This window comes from Centrocercus urophasianus, unplaced genomic scaffold, assembly GCF_019232065.1.
Source record: "Centrocercus urophasianus isolate 14NV4802_14NV808 unplaced genomic scaffold, USGS_Curo_1.0 seq_10, whole genome shotgun sequence".
In the NCBI taxonomy this organism is placed as follows: domain Eukaryota; kingdom Metazoa; phylum Chordata; class Aves; order Galliformes; family Phasianidae; genus Centrocercus; species Centrocercus urophasianus.
Window position 1 is genome coordinate 32259114 of NW_024884142.1, and position 25729 is coordinate 32284842.

General features: G+C 36.5%; 1 protein-coding gene across 2 annotated transcripts in view; it reads right to left on the reverse strand.

Annotated features, from left to right (window-relative positions):
• MMS22L (MMS22 like, DNA repair protein) overlaps positions 1 to 25729 on the reverse strand; it is an 86204-nt gene that overhangs the window by 48124 nt on the left and 12351 nt on the right. For both annotated transcript variants that reach the window (XM_042826186.1, XM_042826176.1), the window contains 6 exons: positions 21793 to 21906; positions 20502 to 20681; positions 14943 to 15005; positions 10162 to 10281; positions 9271 to 9497; positions 6443 to 6952 (listed from right to left, as the gene is read on the reverse strand). In XM_042826186.1, the coding sequence (XP_042682120.1) occupies positions 6443 to 6952; positions 9271 to 9497; positions 10162 to 10281; positions 14943 to 15005; positions 20502 to 20681; positions 21793 to 21906 (1214 nt within the window). The remainder of the gene's footprint in view (positions 1 to 6442; positions 6953 to 9270; positions 9498 to 10161; positions 10282 to 14942; positions 15006 to 20501; positions 20682 to 21792; positions 21907 to 25729) is intronic.

The following is a 25729-nucleotide window of genomic DNA, read 5'->3' on the forward strand; positions in this document are numbered from 1 at the left end:
AACTTTCTTTAAAACACACAGCCACAAATTATTTCTCCTCTCCAGGGATTACCTCCTTTCCTGGGGTCTAGCAATGGAGAGAAGATTGCAAAGAAATATTTTTTGTGGAACAGCAACAAGTATGTGTAGTTCAGCACAAGTAGATGCCTTGTCTAACTGTTCTTCAAGACGACAGTGACTTGTGCTTGTCCCAAAAAACTGCTTTATCAGTCTGGCTTGTCATCCTGCTCCTCTGCTAAGAGAACAGAAATATGTAGACATTGATGCACACAGGAGGAGTGCACTCGAATATGCCAAACAGCCTCTCATGTGAAAACCAACCGCTTTCTGCACTGTCCTGAGTAGGCTGTCAGTAGGAGGCAGCATTGGCTCTGAGAGCAGCAGTTCTGCACAGCAAAGTAGTTGGGAGCTAGCTTCATTCTTCTGTCATTATATAAGCAAGATGACACTGTTCTCTAATCCAGCCAAAGCTGATAAGTACCATCAACCTGTCACTTCCTACATTTCAAATTCTAACACTGCAGCATCAAAGAGTTTTTACATTTCGATTTCTTTTGCTGGCAGCGGTCGGTAGCCTCTCATTCTCCCACGGTGTTCTAATGCAGCATTTGCACACCGGGGTTACTCCCAGTCTGAATAGCAGGTCATCCCCTACTCACTGAGCTCATCTGCGGCCCATGTGCTAGGCAATTTAGATCCAATCAGCCCTTATTTAGCTCAAGAGTAATGAGCAGCATAGTGACACAGACTTAAGCCTGACCCTCAGGACACTGCTCATCAAGCAGTAAAACTGTGACAAAATCATTCATCTTCCACCCGCTGGCAAGAAATAATACTCGCACTCACTGTATTACTTTTTCAAGATATAGAAAAAAAAAGTCCTGAATTTTCATGATGTGAGACATTAATTTGCAGAAAGCTGAATTCCCTTAAACCCCCCTGTTGCTATGAGCTCACCAGGGGGAAATAGGCCTTAGGAGACTGAAATGGAATAAAGAAAATTGCTTCAGCTTTCTTTTCATTTTAAATAAGCCTTAAATCTGACAAGAGATATCCTAAAGAGAAAAGATATATATATATATATCTTGTAAGGTAACGAAGAAACAATCAAAATTAAGTGATTAGAAGGCTACTTTTATATAATGGTCTTATGAGTGAAAATATTTCTTTGTCTAACATCCACAATCAAGAATATTCCAAAAGAAGAGCCATTTTTACACCTCGTGTAAAGAATAAAAGAAGAAAAACTGGGGGAAAAACAGTTTTAGAAGTGAGACACTTCCATCAGAAAACAAACCTGCACTTGATGTCCTTCAGGGAGCACAGATTTCTCCCAACAACTGCAGGGTCCCAACCAGCAGGTTCTCAGTACACCTGGATATGATTTTTCTCTTTTTTTTTTTGTGAGTTTACACTTCCATAATAGTAAGTTTTGTACTGATGTCAGGTAGACCACAAAGCCTATGTGAATTATTTTTTGGTAGATAAAAAAATGGATGAAGTGGATAAAAGACAGAAAAGTGTTTCACTCTGTAGCAGAGGGGATGGAGTTCACATCTTTGTAATTAATGTGACAGTACTATACTTGAGTTCCCTTGGCTTCATATAACTAATGAAATTGCTGATGCCCAAATAACGCCAACCAGAAGTTTCTTTGACTGATTTTGTTATTCCAATTTGTTCTTAACAAGATTCTAAAACAGATGTTCTATTACATCTAAACACCAATATGAAATTGATTTTAAGTTAATCAGCTCGTGTGACCTTCAGATTCAAGAAAACCGACAGCGAGAAGGAGAAGTGAATGCTCTTGCAAACCACACCAATCCTCGGCATGCACAGAAGCTTTCCACAAGCAAAGTAGGAGGGATACAGCTGCAGGACACACTGCATCCCATTTCCTTCACTTGTACAGTAACGCTTTCAGAACAGAGGATACAAAAGTTATTTGTGTCTAAAGCTTAGAACACAAGGAACAAAGGTACAAAACATTTTGCACATACAAAAAAAAAAAAATCCTAGAAAAGAATCTCAAAGAATCTCAGTGCCCTCGTAATGTAGGATTAAGAGAAAAATTTAATATGCATCTTAGTGCAGTAATTGTAGCTAAAAACACATCCAATATTGCCAATGAAAACTGTAAGAGATGCCCTGAAGTATTTAGACAGAGAACCTTTCAAAATATCATTACATTCTAGAGCAGTGCAAGCTCCCCACACACTCACTAAATTTTCCTTACATTCATTCAAATGTCAGCTTTATTAATACTATTACTGCACTTAAAAACAAAAAAACCCACCCCAAACTATTTTAGGCTTTAGGTCAAATCAGCACAACCAGACACGCTTGCAAATTGAAGATCTGCATTGGGAAGTCAAAAAGGAAAGACCATTTTCCATGTAGGTGAAAAAATTCACAAACTCTATTCATTGTCTTTCTAATTCTCATTCACTAAGCCTTGCAGATCTAGGAGCCAAACTAAGACCCCTGACTAAGAGTTCAGTGGTTTAGTCACAGAGCTACACTCTGCTTATCTGGGCATCACAGTTGGTGACTCGAAATATACTTCTGGGATGGAATGGGTAAGAGAAAGCTAGTGCTCATCCAAACTCCTCTGGATATAGTTTTCAGAAGTTCAACATCAGAAAAACACCTTTTACAAAGACTAACACTAAAACCCCTGAGGGGGAAGAAAAGAGGAAGAAGGAGGAAGGACCTTTCTATTCTCCTCATGAGCTTATCTGCCGATTTACATGGTAACAGAGAGCAGGGGAAAGGCTGCTGTTGGTCTCAAAAAGCTCCTCACAGGGTGTTTTGATGGCAAGTGTAACACACACACACACACACACACACACACACACACACACAAAATTACAAATGACTACACATTTCCATAGCAAAGATATATTGGATAATCCATTCCTATCGTAATTTTTCTCACAACCTCAAGGCTAGACACACTCTTACAATTAGAAGCATCCAGTTCTGCTGTTTTCCATGGCCCAATTACTACTATAACTTTTTACTAGAAGCATGTCTACCTGAGTACTATTCATTTACTGCTCATAAAACGTACACAGTGAAATTCTCAATAACTTCTCATGTCCTTCAGTACAGTACACAAGGGGCATAAATACCCAATAAATGTTTTCAAAATAAAATTATTGTTTATTATGTTATTAGGTTTGTAGTACTTCTCATTTCTGCTATGAGAATCAGTACCACGTCTTCCTGAAACCAGAGAAAGATGTTTGGTGTACCAGCAGCCATTTGCCACCCAGGCATGTACCTGCATTTTTATGATTCCCTATCTTAGTGCCAGTACACTACAAAAACCAAATACCAGGATGGTGATAATTAGCAAAAGCTCATATCAGACCAATACCAGATCACAATAAAAGACATTTCAGCATGTTTCCAGCACTTCTTTTAAGAATAACATATTGCAGTGCTGAAACCCACTGATTCCAGGCACTCAGCAAATTTCTCAGAGCCTGTGCCCGTTCTTACAGTGAGTTCTGTCAAACCCATTAAATGCCTGTATTTTTATTAACCTAAGGTTTCTTTCTGTGTCATGAGGCACTTAGATGATGGGAAATGGTAGATTTGGAGCAAGTGAAAGCAGATGAGTAAGCATCCTGCATTAACCTTTTGTTAAAGAATAAAATCAGGATTTAAAAGCACTGTCTAAAAGCAGAAACAAAAAGTAAAGGAAAAACTAAGGTCTGAGCTTGATGATGGATATTTCAAGTAAACACAGAAAGGAAGCACTTTGTACTTTGTTTTTATGGGGTTCTTGATTGTTTATTGTTTATTTTACAGTTGCTTCTAAAAAGTAGACTGTATTAAAATATAATCTTACACTTCATACTGAATCTGGCTATAAAGATCAAATCCTTGGAAGTGCCAGCAAGTAGCATCTTGTTTCCAATTATTCACTCACCATATATAAAAAAAGAAAAAATGAGTTCTCTTGCCAAGTCACAGTTCTATTTAAATATAGGCAGAACAGAATATTTGTAATAATAAAATTAAATGAAAAACAATAATTACTTTAAAAATACTCATTTAAAACACTAAATACGGAAGTAAATACAACAGTCAAAAGCTACCAGCATCTTTCTATCAGACATCAAAATATAAAAATACCCAGAAAAGATTTTAAAACACAGAAGTGTAGAAATGGTGCAGGTGGGGTTCTCTTCACAGATGCCTTTTAAGAAAAAAAGAAAGGAAGAAAACAAGCCTTCTATCAAAACCTTGTATGCCAAGTTTTAGCCCAGAGCGAGTTTTCACAGCTATGTTACAAACCCTTGAAAATAAAGGTTTATAATGGAAATGCTGACAGACCCTTAACCATAGCAGCATGAATACCTATAATTAAAGAAGAGCTTTTGGCTACACCTCACTCTGCAAATCAAAGATTGCTATTTTTACAATAGCCTCAAATAAAATGAATTGGGAAACCTGGAACGTGATTCTAGTAACACAGTAAGATATGTTAAAGGGGAGTGCTAAAACTATTTGACATTTTTAGCTTTAAATACTGAGGCATTTAGTTAACACAAATAAGTCAGTATTTTCATAATGCTCTGTAATCAGCAATGAAGAATGCTCCTGTGAGCCATCATCTGGGGTTAGCACAAAGTGGCACATGAAGATATTATTTCCTAACAGCCTAGAGGAAGCTTCTTCTCTCTTTAATCAGTGATCTCCCTTCCTTCCTACCTGTTGTACAGTTATAGAATTATTAGAGTGCAGTGTACAGAAAAATTACATTTATGAAAGGCCAACTATCTTTTATCTGCCTGAATTTTAAAATCAGCCGAGAGAACTGCATTGAACCATTTCATCCTTTCACACATTTCCAAACAAATCAGCTCTTATCGGTCTGGTTAAGCCAACATCACTTTCACCTCTGGTTAGCACAGTCATCCAACTCTTCTGAACAAAGAAAATATTTTTATTTGTGTTTTACTTATATGGCAACAGAGGACAAACTGATCAGCGAGACTCTCAGAAGTAGGTGAGGCAGCTGGCAACACTTTACTGTTTCCTGTACCATCAAGATCACAATATGTTTATAAGCCTCATGGAATTAAACCTTGTAATTGGTGTGATAAATAGAAAGGTAACCAAATGTATACATTGAAATGAAGGCCAATTAAAAACAAGGCTCTAATGATAGCTCACATGCCACTGGTATTTGAGGGACTCGGTAGCTCAAATATTACAGCAACTTGCTTTTAGTAAGAAAAGGCATGAATACAGTCCCTAGTCCTCAGAAGCCTACAAAAGATGCCTATGCCCTTCTGTCTATGCTACAAGAGGACTACGTAGCCCTGAAATTTTGGAAGCTTTCAGACAAATGTCAACTTACGAAATAGGCAATGTTTTCACAAGTCTCCCTACTTCATCTTAAAGAAACAACAAAAGCTCTGTATTAGCAAATGGAGAAAACGTCAAAGCATTTTTGAAGTCTCCAATTTATTCCAGCAAATACATTCAGTTGAACTGAAATACTAAATAATAAATCAAGTAAACTTAGTTTCACGCTTCATCCTTTTTGAAAAGGCAGCCTGAAAAAACTGTCATCTTTGGATGTATAAGCTATTGACAGCTGCAGTCAAAGCTACTAGACAATAAAAAGGAAGCTAGTTAAAGAGAGACCTTGCATATGGGCTTCACTATTCCTGTTGCACACTCTTCTATGGTTCTTTCCACATATTTCAGTCTCACACATTCGAAGTAATGGCAAATCAATAGCTGCCTCTTACTATCTTAAAAATATCTTTGGGCTTCAAAATGGAAGACTACTTCTAAAAGGCCTCTGTAGACAAAAATACTGAAAGGTACGGTGGATGCTAAAAACTGAACTAACACATCAAAGCAAAACTGCAGTTTTCAAGGTCATATATGATTTCCTTCTTTTCTAGACAAGTATTTCCAGGTAAGCATTTAAGTCTCCAAAATTGTTTTGTTTGCAACCTTGACAAACGAGGCGAGAAAACAGAAGCTAGAATGATGTCTGTAGAACAGAATATTCACCAAGGAAATAAATACATTTTAAAAGAGAGCAATCACAGGAAAACGAAAGTAATGCAGTACAGATAGTAGTTTCAAAGTTTTCTGTGCCAAAAGAAAGACAGTATTCTCTGAAACTGTGCCATCTGATTAACTTTCAGATTAACAGTAACAAAGGTTTTCTGTCCCTGATATTTTGTAATGAGTTAATGACCTGAAATAGTAAGAAAACATTTCTAAGATTCTGAATGCAGTAATGTATCAGTGGATATAAAAATTTACTGTATCATTCGCAATCCTTCAAAACTGTCTATTTCCTTCTTCTCTATTTCAGTGGGAAATTAATATGAATTACAGTTTAACTCTGCACATAAAACAACATGCCAGTCTATATCCACAATCTAACAAAATTACTTACCGAAGTCTGGCTATAACAACCTGAAGAAAATTCAAGACCATGCTCAGTTCAGCTCCTCGACAAGCAGGCAGCAGCATAGTAAAGCCATCATTTAGCAACTTTTCCTCAGAAAGGCTCAAGTAGCAGCTGGTCTCAAACACTTCCTGGACACCATCAATGTATGTTGAAAGTAGAGTCCAGAGATTTTGTTTCTGTGTGTAGTCATTTTTGGTTACTAAGAACTCCTTTGCCTTGACACGAAAAGCATTTGAGAGTTTCTCAGCTAGGACACTAATGTCCATATTCTTCTCAACATAAATCAGAAGGAAAGCAAAATGGCCTCTCCAAATGAGAGCTCTCTGAGACGGGCTAACCAAGGATGGAGTCAGGAAATCCAAAAGATCCAGCACTCGACTCACTATATCTTCTGTTTCTGCAACAACTGCTAGCAGGAGGAACAGGTTAAAAAAGTTCTGCAGCCCCACTTCTGTCAGTTCCTGCATTCTTTTCCGATGGAACTTGGAATAAATTCTACATTAAAAAAGAAAAAAAACAAAAAACAAATGTAAAACATAAAAAAACAAACAAACAAAAAAAAACAGCAACACAAGAAAAACAAGTTTTCTTGAAATATTTAATTTTCTATCAACTTTCAGGTGATATCCAGAAGACTAAAAACCAAAACAAATCATACATACACACACACAGAACTTAACAGGTAGGGACCCTCCATCCTTAGGACAGAGCACCTATTTACTTGGATACACATTTCTCTTCTTACATTATACTACTGAATTTCACCTTTGTAACCATCACTGCAGTAAAATAAAATGGAACATTTTAATGGAAAGCTTCTTTCCCCCAGAGTACCTCACAAGAGTCTCTACTATCTTTTACTGTACACCTATAGTATGGACTGAGAACTACAAGCTTGGAAGAAAACAAGGAAACAAATATTTGGGAGAGAGACCTCAATCTAGCAAATGGGTGTCCAACACTTTGGCTTGTCTGAGCTGCACTGACTGAAGAGGAATTGCCTTGGGCTGCATATAAAATATATGTAATATAGTCAGTGTACCTACGTAACAAAACTTCTGTTTTTTATTTATAAAAAAAGGAGGCCAAAAACCCATAAAATTCTAGCAGGCAGATTTTAAGAAATTTTAAGCTGTACTGCTTATACAATAGTGCTCAAGTCGTGCATAGGTGATGGTGAGAAGCACTGCTACTTTGCAACTTGAAAGTTACAAAGCAGAAAAGTAAAAAGCAGAAAGCTTTCAAACAGAAAACAGAAAGTCTTTCATATGACTTTAGCCCAGGCCTAGACTTTTAAGTAAATGTCACCGGTCTTCAACACAGGAATAAGATGAAAATGGGTTGCTTAACTTCTTATTTGTGAAATTAAGAACTTTGGTATATGCTTCACCTTTAAAGTGAATTCCACATGCATAAAGTGAGTTAAATATACTTAAAGGCTGTTTTCCTATCCTGTCACCTGGAAAAATTGTTGGAAATGGTGCTGAGGTTATCAAATCCAGCTACCAAAAATTATAGCAAATCCAATTAATGTTGTTTGGTAGTAAATTACTACTGACAGGCGTTTATGTTCTTCATGCATCAATTAATGCTTGGTTAGCTGCTGAAAATAGAGTTCATCCCAAAAATCATAGCTGTAGGCTGTTAAATTTTGCTACTTGTGTAATTGATTTATACAAGTCAGATGTGATGAATACTGGTTGAGCAGACTGACAAAGCATGTTGTGTATTATTATTCCCCCTCTTAAATTAGATAAAGTAACAAGCTATAACAACATAAAAACGTAAGGATAATTTGTTTTCAGCAAAAATGAAGCAGGCTAATTTAAATTACTAACTAAAGCAAGACATTGATTCCACATCTAATAATATATCTCTTTCAATATGTAGTTGTAGCAATTTTTAAGCCCAAACTTTACTGACTGTAACAACCCATGAAGTTAATATATACAGCACACATTTTCCCCTTCTCACAGGAAAGACCACCTTTCTTTTTTGGAAGAAACACACCACGTAGCCTTGTAGGCCTGCAATATGTGCATTTTATCTTTTTTAAGTTCACATACAAAAGTATGAGATCATTACTAAATGAAATCTTAAAAATCAAAACCAGTAAAAACAAAACTAATTCTATGTCTGTTACATCTAATGAAAATAGTCTTAAGTATCAGCATCTTTAGTGATCAGTACAATATAATTACTAAAAGTGTTAAGGATTTAGTAAGTATACGCAAAATCAAAGTTCGAATTTAAAGCATATATATTTCATTTTTTTTTAATATAATGACTTAATATATATCCTCATTAGCATGTTTTAAAAATAAATTAAAAAGCAAAACTCTCAGCAAAAAACACTGTGAGCAATGTTGGCAACCATAAACAGTAAATACAAATGGAATTGCAGGGATAGCAAGAGCCAGGTTGCATGTTCTTGGACAACATGGCTTACATGAAGCTCAAAACAAAATTTGTGTGCTTTAATTATATTACCCTACTGGCAACAGAGTTGTACCTGTGCATCATTTGCCAGTATACCAATTCCTGGCTGGTGGGACAATGTAAATCATCACAGGCTGCAAATGTCAAGGTGACTCTTGGACCCAGCTATACAACACCTGTTACAGCCTTAGCTGACAACTGAAACTTAAGAAGTCAACTGCCTTCTTCAGCTTGTGAATCACTGCATTCTTCATCCTCTTTACTTTCTCACAAGCACAGTACCCCATTTCTGTCTTAGTATGTGGCTCAAAGGGCCATGCAGTCAGACTGACTAGATCTCTTATTGAGCAAGACAAGCTAAATAGCAGCCATACCGTCCTTTGATTTGTTTCCAAGGATGCACACCACTGTTCTCTGCCTCTTCTTTCATCATCCGTGCCAAAATGCTGAGAAAAATGAGGTAACTGTTGCTGGACTTGTACAAGGTGGGAATCTGCTGTTCACAACAGCAACTTTTCACCAACTCAAGCATTGACAAAGAAGTTTTACTAATGCTTGCCAGACCCTTCAGACCAAGCCAAGGAACAGTAAAGCAACTGTTCTAAAAAAAATAAATAAAACAATTAAGAAGATAAGTAATAATAAATGTTAATTTTTGTGAGACAGCAAGATACAATCTTTCACACAAACAATAAAGAGGTAATGGCTTTAAGTTGCATCAGGGAAGGTTCAGATTGGATATTATGAAAAATTTCTTCTCATAAAGAGCAGTGATGTATTGGAACAGGTTGATAAGGGAGGTAATGGAGTCATCGTTCCTTGAGGTGTTCAAGAAAATAGTAGATGTGGCATTGAGGGACACAGTTTAGTGGCATGATATTGATGGGTTGATGGTTGGATTAGATGATCTTTGTGGTCTTTCCAAATGTAATGAAACTATCATTCTAAAGGGTGAGCTTCTATGCAACTCCAAAAATAAAAACACACTGTAAAGGTGCAAAGCATCTTCACAGAAAATCCAAATAAGTAGTCCTGATTAAGAACACAAAACACATTCTAATTTATTCTGTTGTGGCATAACATAACAAATCATAATATACGCTTAAACACAATTTCTTAAATAAATACAGCAAATTTACAGTTACTGCCGTCTAGTCAATTTTACAAAAGCATAGTAGTTTGGCTAAGTGAGAATCTGAATTAATTGCTAAAAATTGAAGAATATCCACATGCAATTCTATATTTCAATATATTCATCTACTCACCAGGTTCTTGCTGTAATAATCCCAGAGTATGGTGACGACAGATAGGTTCCAGTCCCAGAAATGGCACAAAGTCAAACAGCACTGAAGATGCATTCGTAACTGTTCCTCTAACACACCAGTCTGGCAAAGAGAATAAAAATTTTATTTTAGGAGGGGAGTATCACCTTGCCTGTCTATAAATCCAACACTATCAGACTATTGAGAATGATTTTTTTAATAAAAACCATTATTTCTGGCCATATAACATTGAGCAAATAGTACATACTAAGACAAGCAATGAACTTGAGATTAGCTGACAAACACACATGGGCCTTGCCCAGCAAAGCACCCTGCAACCTACTCAGTAGTTCGTTATACATCCTTTTAGGTGTCCACAGAGTTGTAGACACATTAAGATAACAGCAATCTCACTACTGTGAGCCTAACTTGAAACACAATTGCATGGTAGAAGACCACATAGAACATAAATAGTGCATGAATGAGTAAGTCAGCTAACTTTTAAATTTGTTTGTCACGTATATCCAAAGGAAAGTTCATTCACCACTGATACAAAGAGAAGGCACAGCTGTCTTGAGACCTCAAGTTTCTTTTGAGGAGGATCATTTATTTCTGCATCATGTCCCTCATAAAATTTTTGCAACCATGCTATATTGACAATATCCCAGACAACCCTAAATGAACAGCAAATAAGCCTCTCAACTACTACCAACGAGTTCCTTTGCAAAAACATTTTGAATCTTTATCAGTTCAAAACAACTTGATCACAGTGAAGCACTCAGGTTCCAATTATGAGCTACTGACAGTGGAAGTTATCTCATGAAGCTTTTGATGAAGAGAACTAGAATGTAAGGAATTCTGTTCTCAAGCTGAAATCATGTGTTCAATCAAACCTATTTTAGCCATCTACTTTGGGATGATAACACCTTGGAAATGCTTATTGCTTCCACTTCTTATGTGAAGAGAGAAGCCCCAGCCCACTCCTAACTTCCAAAATCCTAAATGCACAAAATGAATAAAAAAGCAATAAAAGGGGGAAGAAAAATAAAAAGGATACAGGATGTTTAAATTTGATGATCTTAACAGTTGTTTCCAACTATATAAACAATAAACAATTCTATGATTCTGTATGAGCCTTACAACTTAAAATCATAGTGTCAAGAAGGGCACAGAACCTCTTTCATGTCTCAGGTAAATATCTGAAAGTTGTATCTTCCAGTTCCAATTACAGTGCTGGACCTGGGACTACAGAGTCCTGGATTACATGTATCCCAAGTTGATCTAATTCAGAAAAAGATTAACTAAAATAATAAAAATTAGAAAAATGTAACAAAACAAAAACCCCACTCGGTTATGCCAGGTAATGGAAAATACAACATTAGGTTGAGAAGTTGTTTGCAGTTTTTAATGGTTTTCCATTAAGTAACTGTTACTGGAAAAGAGGGACTTTGCTCTCATTCACAATACTCCTTTGTATGATTTACAATTTCTTTACATCCCCTTTCTCCCCAGTTCAACTTCTAATCATGTCTGTCTTCTCATGAGCAATTAAGTAGAATATTTCTAAAGTAAGTTGAAAATAGAAAAGTTGTCACAGGAAACTGCATATTCAAAACATTACATGTAACAATACATACAATAAAAATGTCTACAAAAGAAAAGTGATCTTTAAATATTGTTAAATATGACAAGTACCTATAAAATAAGTAGTCTCTCTCCTCAAAAAATAATTTCATCCTAAAACCTAATGACAGAACTGCAGCCATTTTCAACAACTGCTATTCTTTTACAATTAAAAGAGTCTAGACATAAAACAAACTGCAGATGAACACATCCATTTCTCTAAAGACATCTATTCAATTACAAAATGCAAGAAAAAACAAACAAACCTCACACATACACATCCTTTGGAAGGAAAATGCTTGAATCCTAAAGCTGTAATTTATGTTTAGGATTACATTTAGGAGCCAATTCAACAGTGACTGTTTCAATCAAACTAATTCAACAATAAACATGGTATTTTGAGCAGATCTATTCCAACCATTATTTATGTGTCCAACAATAGTTTTAGAAGAGTTACCAAAACCGAGAGAGAACTGAATGTTTTATTTCAAATTTAATATGAAAGAGATCTCCAGACTTCAAGCTCCCCTGGAAGTAATGGATTCTCTCATTGCACTTTTGCTTAAAATGATCTCCTGCACTGCTGGAAATGCTATTAGAACTCTTGAGGTAGTCAGCTTTTAATTTATTGCAGAAGAGAGGAACATCAGATACTATAAAAATGAAAGTATTATCTGAAAGCAACAGTTTTCCATGATGATCTCCTACTGAAGTAACAAAATTGGTTTCCTAGAACTACAAGAAGTAATTCTGTATTTCATCCAGAGTAGAATTAAACACTAAAATAGTGAAGGCATAATAAAATTGAAGCAGAAATCAAACAATCCTGAAACATTTGTTACTCCAAATGAGAGAAGGCTAATAAGACAATCTGCTATCATTTCTACCAAAAACCTTTTGATTCTCACTTGCAACAAAAGTTTCTAAACACAACTTCGTCTTACACTGACATCCCATAAATTTAGTTGTTTAGAATACAAATGTTTAATATTTGTTAATATCACTATCACAACAATTTTCATTTTGTAGACCAGCTTTACCTTTGCATTAACACCAAAACAGAAATTAAGGTACTAATTACTAATTCCTGTCCTGTCTTGCAAATGAGAGATTCACTATATTTCTTCCAACTTATTTGCTGCAACTCTATTCTAGATAAAGATTGAATGTTTAAAAGGATGGCTTAGGTAAGATTCAGCCTGAAAGTAAAGCCAAGCCTTAGTGGGCAATATCTTCAATACTATCCCATTGGTTCATTACAAATAGCATCCTGCACCTTTCTTCTTTCTTTCCCTGCTCATCCATGTTCTACTATATTAGTGACTTCTCAATATGCATTGTGCTTCTCATTCCTACTTTTTTCTGGACTCAGGAACACTTGTTTAGGAGATACTCAGAAGATATAGTAAGATAGCTGAAAAGGTAAGAGCAGCAACACGAAGCTGAGAGACCAGCAGAAGAGCTGGACATACCTACAGGTGAAAGAAAAACTTCCCTCCTAGACATTGTCAAGATAACTGATATGCAAGAACAGGAAGAACAGTGCATTTTTTAATGTACATAATATTCACTTGCACGTACATGCGTAGAGATGGGTATATGGCTCCTAAGACTGGTTACAAACATAGCTTTGGCAAATATCTTGTTTTAAAGTCCAACGGTAATTGCCTTTGAAACTTAAAATTGACCTTTGCCTTCTGGTACTGTGTCATTATTAACTCACTGAGATTTTCTGAACTCAGCTACCTAGCTGACTTACTAAACCGTCTACAAATAAATACCTATTTAACAAAAGCATTAATAACTGTACACTTTGGGTATATTCAAATTTAAGATAAACTTCATACTAGTAAGATTTCACTAGAAAATGAGAACTTTTAAAAATATATACATATAACTACAAGTGTCATCTTTTTGTTCTCACATTGCTCATATACATAAGATACGACACAAGAAAATGGCTAATAATCCACTCTTAGCTGTTATGTCTCATCTCATAATTTATTCAGTTTCTCGCAAAGAATGATAAGCATCCAATAAGTGAGGTAATCACTACAGTTTTAATGTATATGTGTATCACGTATATTCATACGCCATGAAATCATTCAAAAGCCAGTTTAAACTGAAAGAACTACACAAAGTTAACATGGAACATGACTTTTCAACTTTTTAATAGCAAGCCTTTTGTTTCAACCAGTCTAACAACTACAAAGTATCTTTTTGTAAAAACTGTATTTATAACAAGTATTTTTGCTAGCTCTAGTTTCTGCTACAGCTGCCTCTACTGCATGAACAGGGCAATAACAGTAATAAAAAAATACTGATTCCTCTTCTGCTTCCTGCAGCAGAACTTTGCAGGATTTTTTTATTTTTTTTTTCATTCATTTGAGACCAAATACAAAAATAAATATGGTGATTCTCATTTTAAGCACACACAATTTAAAGAAATATTTTTTATAGTTGCTGCTGTTACAACATTTGCAATTTGTACCATGCAACTTGATAACAAATTTAGAGAGCTGCAACGTTATACACTTAAAAACGTGATGAATAGCATATTTAAAAGCATTTTAAAAGGAGGTCAATTCTGACCTCTGGGCCATGAAGAACTGCATTAACAGTTCTGCAGAAAGAAAAATGATAAGGTATGAAATGAGTGCTCAGAAACTAGAACCTTATCAGTAAGAGTTTGATTCAAGCCTGTAAGACAAATTGCTCAGCAAGGCAAGTCACCTTCCTGCTGTGATGAGGATATAGCTGAATTTTCAATGCAGCTGACTATCTCCCTCATCATGTCTCTTCAACTTGATATCCTTACATTCAATATCTGGTTTACATTTTCTAAGCATCCAGTTCTTATTCTGAATACATCTTGTCTGAGTAGCCATATACCTACCCTTCCAGGATAATTATCTTCTTCCTTTATCTGACAATTTAGCATCAAGCACAACCACTTAAAAGCAAGTCTAACTGCTAACAAGGAGGGCACTGTATACTGTTATAGTTAAGCTACATTGAGGATTTTCATTTACCTGTGATAAATATATTGGAACTCAAAAAATACACTTGTTATTTGGTCTTTGTTTCATGCACTGTCTTTTCCAGAAAGCAACCCTGACACTTCCCTTATTCATTTTTTTTTTCTTCCTTTACACACTTACTTGAGCACCAATGGAATTTTTAAGGAGTTCTTCCACAAACTTCCAATTGGATTCCTTCTGTTTCTGAAAAATAATGATTATCAGCATGGACTAACATTGGTATATCTTACAGGAACCACTATGTAATAACAAAAATAAGAAGGCAAGAGATTTACAGAAATATTTTGTTTCATGACAGCATACTGTAGTCACCACTAAAAACCAAGTATTCCATTTTATATCTAATTGTTACCCGACCTAAAATTAGGCCCCAAAAACAACAAGAAGAAAACCGAAATAACCCCCAAGCAACAAAAGCCCAGAATTAATGCTATTTTAACAGATTTATGTGGCCCATCTGCAGTTCCAACCTTCACTTCTAGTAAAGAAGCAAAATGTCATTTTCAATTAATACAAGTAATAAACAAGTCTTGAAACGTGTGCATTTAGCAAGCCCTAAAAAGAAGCAGATAAAAGGTAGGAAAAAGGCACAATCTTAATTTTCTTGTTTCTTCAGGGAAAAGCTACTTCTAACTCATTTTTTCTATTCTAAAATCAAAGTCCAATTGAATATGGAGACAGCCAAATAGAAACGATCTAGATAGGAAAAAAAAATACAGGGTAGATCAAGTATGGCCCATAATCTATATTTTCCATCTTGGGAAGGGAGATGACTATTCATTTGAATCAACTAGACCATGCTACTAAAGTAGAAGATTTGCATGGAAAAGTAAGGGTTTTTTTTTTTTTTTTTTTTTTTTTAAAAAAAAAAAAAAAAAGATTTTAGGGAAAGTAGAAAAGGGTAGATGGTTTTCTAAGTAAGATTATTTACCAAGAAAAAAAAAAAAAGGCAACCAAGCCAACACATTTGCAATTCTCAGCTACAACTAGATCACCCCGGAGTACCAAAAATCACCTCTTATACACACTTATATTAACAGCCTGTGTTGATTATCTAGAGGCATGAATGTAGTACTTTCACCATTTGTCCTGCTTTTCTATCTCCACTATCGCAACTGTTACACCTTACAAATTATTTTGCAGATACCTGTCCTTTAAATGTCTGTACAGAGCTTAAGAGCATCATATGCTTTGTAATGGGAATAACTACTTTCCAGCAAAAATGCTACTGTCCCCTGCCCTCCTCTGTTACTGATTACTCTAGTCAGTGTCATGACTTGGTGACAGTTCCGCACAGAATTTCTAACTGTACTGAGAGAATTTAAGGCCAACTTTAAGAAAGAGAGGTATATAAACACTTGTGTAATATAATTTGACTACTTTGTGGATTTACACTTCTGCACTGTGCAAAAAGAAAAAGGAGTATTCTGAAAAGACGCTGACTATCGAGACTATTTACAGGACAATATGAATAAAGGGACAGACCCACATGAAGTTGCACTACAGCTGTGACTTAATAATTCAGAAACTACAGCAGTATCAATTAAGGAGCTCCCACTGCTTCCTTCTTATCCTGCCCTCACATTCACAACATTCCACTGGTCAGTTTTTCTTATTCTTCTTTCTGCTTGTGGGACCTGGTGTGAACTGATACTAAGAGAGGATAAAAACAGGAAGAGGGCCTGACTGAGATAATGGAACAGGGGCACAAGTAGTTGCACTAGAACAGCAAATGGTGTACCATATGTCAGGTGGTAAAGAGGACTTCTTAAGCTATTACTGATGCCAAAGTCTTTATGTCAGTTAAAACCCTGTCAGAAGGACAGATCACTGCATCTCTGCTTTGTATTTTGACTGCTATATTTTAAGAACTGATATTATGTGATTATCTACAGCGTCTGCTGCAAACTCCAAGTGAAGTTAATTGACTGCTCAAAGGCCAGATTTTTAGAGATAGATACTAAAGGAATCATGCCCAATGGCTACGAGGCCACTGGTTAACTGGAGCAACCTGCTCAGAGCACGCTTTTAGCACTTCCATAGCCCAAGGATGCATGATTTATAGAAAAGGTGTCCACAGGCAAAGCTCCATCTCAGTTGCACTATACAGGTCACCATACAGAATCCTGGAGTAATCTACGGCAAACTCTTATCACCAACTGGAACTGATTATAAAAATCGCACTCAGGTTCAACTCAGCCTCGGGAAAGAGCTGCACAACAACCTGCTGCACTCTTCTTTTAGCTTCAGTTGTCTCCATCTTTTAACAGATGTTTCATTCAAATCTCACTAAATTTACATCTAACAGTATTCTCTGCTACGCTGGCAATATGGCATCGCAACTGTTTGAAATCCACTTTTGTCAGAGAATGTAGAATCTGCATCTTTTACTCCAGATCTGCTGGCTTACTATATCCCTCTCCCTACTCTCAAATAACCCTAAAATCAGCAGGACCTGCAGACCTTGAAGTATGTAAAACTTCCCTGAAAACCAAAAACTTAAGTAGGGGCCCTCTGGCTTCTCAGAGAGAAACTTCTACAGAGACTAACACCTCACTATCTGGAAATCCAAACCAGGCTTCTCAGTCGGAAGCCCATGTTTGCATATCTTGCCACGTAGTCATTTCAAGTCATTTAAAGGCAAGAATTCTTAGCCTCAAGTAATTCTGCCTATATTTCCTCAGTCCACAGTATATTGAAACTGACCCCTGCAATGTTCTCAAGCAACAATTTTTCTCACCAGTTCCCACCTGGATTTTAAATCCTGCTTCTCAGAATAGTGAATCGGGACCTCAGTGTGGGGTTCATGAAAGAGGAATACACTGTACTTTCCTTAGAAAAGAGCATCTAGAAAGCCTGGTCAAAATTTTCTAGGTTTAAAAATGGTTTCAAGTGTATGAATTATATATTCAATATATATGAATCACTGCATATTTGAAATTACGTTATATGAGCTAAAGGGGAAAAATAAAAAGAAGCAAGTCTGAAACCTATTTAGAATTTTAAAAGCTTTCACAATAACCTCCAGGCCATGCAGCCCACATTAAAAAATTGAAAATCTTCTACAGATGACATAGGCTTAGAGGCAATTCTTGCTATGAAGCACATGAATAACCATCATTATGACACATCGCCCTCCCACCTCTGGTCATATTAATTAAAAGAAAGCGTGTGCCACGTCAGTATCAGGTCAGATGTTTAACCAACAAAACAGGACAACATTAAGTTCTGATGTAATTCCACTTGTTTAAAAAAAAAAATTGCATCAAGGACTCTTTTATCTCCAAAGAATGTTTGAAGATATATTTCAGAAACAAACAAACAAAAAACAATAGGAAATGATTGCAGTCTACTATTTACACAATTACCTATGACAGGTTACTTTTTTGTGGTGTGCTGTTCTTACTGATTTATTTTTTTTGTAATCATCAATAGCACTTAAGAAAACAGGGATCCCTGGACAAACTCACAACCACTTTCAGAGAAATGTAAAGTACAGCTAATAGTTTGAACATGAAGGGTGGTCAGGCACTGGAATGGACTGCCCAGGGAGGTGGTGGAATCACCGACCCTGGGGGTGTTCAAGGAAAGGCTGGATGTTGTGTTGAGGGACATGGTTTAGTGGGAGCTATTGGGAATAGGTGAACGGTTGGACTGGGTGATCTTTTAGGTCTTTTCCAACCTTGGTGATTCTATGATTCTGTGATTCTATGAAGAGCATGGGAACCATCAAGGAAAGTGTGTACAGTGTGGTCTTGTGATTTACAAATTTGGACTTGGAAATTCTCTTAGGTGGGCTCTAAGGAAAAAAAAAATACTCTTTCATTTTGGGCAAATCTCTTTCTGTTGCTGCATCTCAGATTCCTACTTTAAAATAAGAACAACAGGAATCCTTCTTCCCATTCTATGTCTGCTTGGCTTATTTAAATAACATAGTGCCTTGGGCAAAAAATCATCTCTCACAAGGCTAAATACATGGTACGTACCACTAAAAGAGACAGAGGAAAAAAACAAATATCAAAGTAAACAGCATCACTGCATTCTGACTGGGGCAAAAAAACCCACAAACATAAGAAACCCAGGACAAACGACACAGTGGTTTCTGCATTCAACCTGGAAATAACCTTTCCTCTCCATTTATGTAGGTACAGAGCATTGTAATTCTATCTTCTCAGCATTCCTCTGAAACACACTATGGACTACCATAATAACAAAAGCAAGGAAGTGTTGAGACAAACTTCAGTATAACAGCCAGACGTGATCCTACAATTCTACATTTAAATTTAACATTTTAACATTTTTCATTCCTACAATGTTTATACAGAAATGCTTTCATAAAATTAAAAGATCAGTCATTTGAAGTTATCAAAAAAGTTATGTCAGTTGATCTGCCTGTTATTTTGATATGTCTCTCCCCTTTTTGTAGTTCTGCAGTTCATAAACTTGTTTTCAAGGTTTTAATCTTTCATCCTATGTCAAAATGAGAATCATTTTTGGCACCTTGGAAAATACTTTAATAGACAAACCGTATATGTCACATACCTTTAACAGATGTAATTAAATAGCAAATAATAAAATACACTCTGTAAGAAATACAGAGTTATGCTTAGGAAACTGGTGAAATTCTGCTAGTATGTAAAAAACAAACAAACAAACCAACTGCATTGCTGGGTCCTCAGCTACCTCTCTAGCTTCTATTCAGCTCCCTTTATACTCAATGAAGGAAAACTGGCAGTTTTCATACCTCTCAAGATGGATGAATTGCCTCTCAGCAAGTGCCTATTTCCTTCCAAATGAATGATTACAAAGTTAAAACTAGGCAGGATGAATATCAAAGCATAATACTGAAAGAAAGCTCCAGAAAACTAGAGTGAAGACCATACAGGAATTTCATTCATCAGTACCAAGTACAGTCCCATGTATATCTTAACAAACATAAGAATGACACGTGCAGGTCTCATTTAGAAAGCACTGCCACCCTCAGAGTGTATGGTAACATCAAATCCCTCAATGAAATTCACAGAAAAGAACGTCAATAATTGTGTGCTTGATGGTAGGAATAGCTAAGACCATGTCCTAAAGGCAACTGTTTTGAAATTTTCTACCAGAAACTTGAATTCAGCAATTATTAAACAGTGCTAGTATCAGACATTCACACAGATTACACTACATGCTCATGTATTGGGCCTTAACACACCAACATGAAATAAATTAACTAGATTAGAATTTCTCCAGAGCAGAGCTACCTTTTTTTTCCCCCCCTTTTTTTTGAAAGTTGATAATATAAATTGCACAGTGTTTAATGTTCGTACTTCTTACAGTACAAATGAATGTGTTCAGCCCATAAAACAGCAAACTCGGTGAAACATTTATGACACTGGCAGAGAGTCTTAAAACAACTTACAGTGAGCTAGTGATTAGTACAGACTAAATTTCCTTAATCCAATAATCTACTGAGAATCTATCGTTTGACACAAGGATGTCAAGAGCTGCTGGAATGGCTAGTGACTTGTATAAAGTGCTCATTAATACTATCAATATTAATAAGTTCTTTTTTAAACAAATGACACATTTATTATAACACAAGATGGTTTCTATCAACAAAAAAAAAAGCAAGCAAACTTTCAGGCTTAAATAAAATACTACAACTTCCAGGTATTTAGGAAAGAGCAAACCCACCTTGTCTTCTAGATTTCCATTACGGTCAAACTGGTAGAGCGATGCCAGATGAGTAACAATCCACAAGCTAAAGCTCAATGGATCTTTACACTGAGTTGTTTCAAAAGCAGACCTACTGTCAGAACTACTTGGTCTCTCAAAGATGCTCTTTAGATTTTTGTTCACCAAGTTCCAGAAACACTGAAGAAAGTGTGAAAGTAAATTGGAAATGTGTTATTAAGGGCTATGCTAACATTCTCTACAGTATTGCTGAAACAATCATTTCATTTTTACAGAGAACAAGCAACATGACACTCATTTAAGGAAAATATTATCAGAGAAAGCCTGGAGCTATCTTACATGCTCTTTCTATATCTTAGGATGCTTTTACTAGTAGAAATCAATGTGAAACAAAAAGATTTGGTCACAAGGAAGAACGTGATATGATACCTCACAGGCAAAGTTACAAGCAGCTGGAATGACAACCTACAGACTGAATCCATCAACTTTGTTCTCAAAAGAGAAAAATTAAAGTTCTTCAATGAAGACTTTATACAACAGATTTTTGAAAAGCTCTTAGCCACAGAGCAATCTAACAAAGGAAAAGCTAGTAGTAGATGGGAAAGAATTAGTCTTGAAGACAGACTGAGATTTAGGTGACTTGTTATGAGTCAGCCTCTTTCAGCAGATAAATTATCTTCTTGCTCAGATCTCCATCTACAGCATATTATGCCTTCTCTCAGCCTGTGTTTATCTTCCCTAATTGTACAGAAGCTTTTTGGGACTTCTTTGCACTCACACTTTACCCACATCAGCTGGCTGAAACTACAGTTATAAGCATCAAAACCAGGTTGCTCTTTTACAGATAGTTGAAGTACAGGTACCAAAGACAGAAACACAGGCTAGATGGATCACTGATTTGACTGATCTACGTTTTCTAGCACCTGGTAATGAATTGTTATATAACACAAATTGCAAAATAACAATTTTAAAAAGTGGGTAGATGTTTTCTTTTCCACTATGTCCTACTATACAACGTCCAGTTTGTTTGTTTGTTTTCCTTAGCACGAAATGAACTCTTTACCAGTACCTTACGACGCAATGAAACAGCATACTGCAAAACCTAGAGACTTGATGCACATTAAAGAATGTGGCCTAAAGCATCACTCCGAGCATGTAGTGCTCAAGGAAAAATGAAACTTAGTTTTATCATCAGATATGTGAACTAGAGCATTTGCAGCAGCCTGGGAATATTTGGCAAATGCACAGCATTTGTAACATGCATGCATATGTAACAGCATTCTTCTATTACCTCTGTTTGAGATCCTTTATTTCTGAAGTCCATCAGCTGAATAAGTAGAACCCACAATTCCTTAATGCAGTTGCAGGGATAATGGTGATTAGTAAGAGCCTCAGAAGGTCTCACCTGTAAGAGAATACACAATATGTTTTTTCAGAGAGGTGTAATTTCTGAAGTTGCATATTTTCTCTGGTTTTGGCGTGGGGTTTGATTTGGGTTTGTTTATTTTTTCCACTTAAATAACATGGCTACAGTTACAGACTAGAAAGTATATCATTCCATCAACAGCCAAAATACATATTGTGGTATATATATTCAAACCGTAAATGACTGTTTCCTAATTTTATGTAATTCATAGATTGTATTATTTCTAAGTTTCTCCTAAGCCACTTTCAAATTTATTTACTCTAATGAAAATAGGGTTTCTGAGGCCTAATTGAAAACAAATTGCAATAAATACTGATTCATTATCTGACAGTATGAAAAAGAGAAAAATGATTATATTTCCTCAATATTATTGGAAAGATAAGAAAAAGATTTCAAATGACTTAATAGCTATTATTGCTGTTATTTTTAACTGAAAAATCCCTAATGACTAGGCATAATGCTAGTAGAATGTTTTTGTTGGCACGAAGATGTTAATGCTGCCAAAACATTTCACAAAATCTGCTTTTTGGTAGATTTACTGAAAGGCATTCTTTTAATATGCAGAAAACAGCATATTTCAAGTCATGTACATTATTTAATTACTATTCCATATTTAACAAAAATCACTCTGACTGATGCATTTCAAATGCAAAGCATTCTTCTTGTGATTCATCTATAAGTTTTACATTCCCTGAATTGTGAAACAAAATAAGCAAAACAGCTAAAGAAAATGCTAATGCTAAATGCATGAAAAATCACTCTACACTTTGATATTTTTAAAGACTTAACAGCACTGTATTTGAAATAATTATAGCACAGACATAACTTCTACTTATTCTGTCTTAGGACTTATGAGTCTACTGAGCTGTGTTCAGAGGTAGTAAAACAGTGAGAAAAACTTTGCTTGAATAGCATAATACCTTCAGCAGGGACAAAATGCCAGAAACACAGTAAGAAAAGAGTAGGACAAATCAGCTTATACTCAGTTTATTGCTTAACAATCAGTACTCGAAGTAGACTAACAAGCCCATATCCTTCTAAAAAGGGGAACGGCGCCTTGAGAGACTTACTCATCTAACTCATCTAACTCGCCACAGGAGGAAGAAACTGCTGCCATACTTTCCTGACAAAAAAAGGGAGCCTAGGATGACCAGCCAACTCATTCCTAGATACCTAAATCAGATATGCTGAAATTGAATTTTTATATCCTCTTGCTCTTTTTGATCCATTCATTTAGAACGGTTCTTGTGTGACACTGGCACTTAAACTAATTTCAGGTTTGGCAACCTAACAGTGAAAATCAAAAGTTAAATCAAAATACACAATGCAACAGTAGCAGCACTATGATAGAGATGTTAAAGAAGTGAGAATGAATGATTAAAACCCATACATTCAGACTAAGTATATCATCAATAGTCCCAACTTCTTTTTCAAACTTGTATAAATTCTGTAAGTATGCAGAATTTTTATTTTTCATTCACCTCCAAAGTACTTCAAAATAGTTTTAAATACACTGAAATCTAAATAAGAATTCAGATTTATTTATAAATGTGACAATTTGTTTTTCTCTCTCTAAAGAATCTTGTTTAACCTATAAAATTGTCAGAGTGGATTCTAGTGTCAAATTAAGAACCACATGAGGCCAAGACTAAAATATTATAAATGCTTAGATTGCTCACATTCCACAGTTGCTTCTTAGAGTTTCTCCAGTGCCTATGTCTCTCCATGCTTCTAGCTAAACATCCATTATGGGAATCCCTCAATAATCTGAATTAATCTTAGGCAAATATTATCTAGAGAATAAACATCAGCTAGACCACTAAAGTCTATTAAAAATTAATTATTTAACTGCTAAATTCCCAAAACTGAAGCAGCCTCAAAAGTGCTCTGGTTGACTCACCAGCAAAAAGATCCCTTCAAAAATAAATTATTGCGGATGCACTCTTAACACTTGGGAATTTTATGGAAATATTACATACCCAACTTATTGAGCATTTATTCTGCAGTTACTGCAGAAACTTTCACCTACTAATGCTTTTCTACAGGCTAGCAGGATCTCTTCTGTAAGATGTGCTATATCTGACCAGGATAGAGTATGACTAGTACTAACAAAGCAAGACATTGTACAGAAATTGGATAGACAAAGTATAAATGAGACATTGTTTGGCTCAGGGATCGTCTATACCTTCTCTCGGAAGTTCAGTACCTTGATAGAAATAGTTATAATCACAAACTGTTTTATTCTGGGACAATACAGGTGTGGCACCAAGGATGAGCTGCTGAGAATAGAATAGACTTCTGAGGATATTATTTCTCTGCTTAATGTACCTCAGGGCACCATGGGCTGAGTATGGGCTTGATGGCGTAGCAGTTCAAGATACAAATTTGAAAGTATGAGTATAAACGATTTCTTGCAGTGAGTATCCCTCAGCTGGGAATGTTCAGCCTGGAGAAGAGGAGGCTCAGGGGAGACCTCATTGCTCTCTATAACTTCCTGAAGGGAGGTTGTAGTGAGCTGGGGGTCGGCTTCTTCTCTCGTGTCATTAGTGATAGGACCAGGGGGAATGGTTTCAAGCTACGGCAGGGGAGATTCAGGCTGGACATGAGGAAGTATTACTTTTCAGAAAGGGTGGTCAGGCACTGGAATGGACTGCCCAGGGAGGTGGTGGAATCACCGACCCTGGGGGTGTTCAAGGAAAGGCTGGATGTTGTGTTGAGGGACATGGTTTAGTAGGAGCTATTGGGAATAGGTGAACGGTTGGACTGGGTGATCTTTTAGGTCTTTTCCAACCTTGGTGATTCTATGATTCTATGATCAGTGCTTATGTCCCTGCTTTCAAGAAAACTAACAAATGTTATGAGCTTCACTTGTTTCAAAGCTTATTAGTATGTCAGTGAGCTGACACTGTCATCTATAAGCTGTGTTTTCACAGAACACCCTGAGCTGGAAGGGACTCACAAGGATCAATTCTGGGTTCCACAGAGGACTACCCAAAATTCAAATGTTTGAAAGCAGCCCAGATTCTCCTTGAGCTCCAGCAGCTCGAAGCCATGACCCCTGCTGCAGGCAGCCTGTTTCATACTCACCATCCACCCCCTGGTGAAGAGCCTTTCCCTAACCTCCAACCTGCCCTTCCCTGATGCTGCTGCATGTCATTCCCTTGGATCCTGACACCTCACAAGAGTAGACCTCAGCACTTCTGCCGTGAGGAGCTGCAGGCTGCCATGAGGCCTCCCCTCAGCCTCCTCTGCTCTGGGCTGAACAAATCAAGAGACCTCAGTCACCCCTCTTACATCTTGCCCTCCAGAACCTTCACCATCTTTACAGCCCTCTTTCGTACGCTAACAGTTTTACGTCCTTCTTCCAATTGTGGCACCCAAACCTGCACACAGTGCTCAAGGTGAGGTTGCAAAGCACAGAGCAGAGCCGAACAATCCCTTCCCTCACCCAGGTGGCAGAGCTGGGCCTGACAGACCCGGGGTACAGGTGGCCCCTCCGGCTGCCAAGGCACACTGCTGACTCATATTTAACTTGCCAGCAACCAGAACCTCCAGATCCCTTTCCACTGGGCTGCTCTCCAGCCTCTTGTTCCCCAGTCTGCATATATATATATCCAAGTTTGCTCTGTCAGAATTTTGAAGAATATTATATTCATTGCTGGATTATAGAACCAAATGCATGCTAGAGGAGGCACCAGAAGAAGGGTTATCCAGCTCAAGTCCAAATTCCACTTGAGAAATTAATCTCGAATAGAACTACTTCAAGATATGCAGCCCAAGCCTAGGGAAAGCTGAAGAAAAC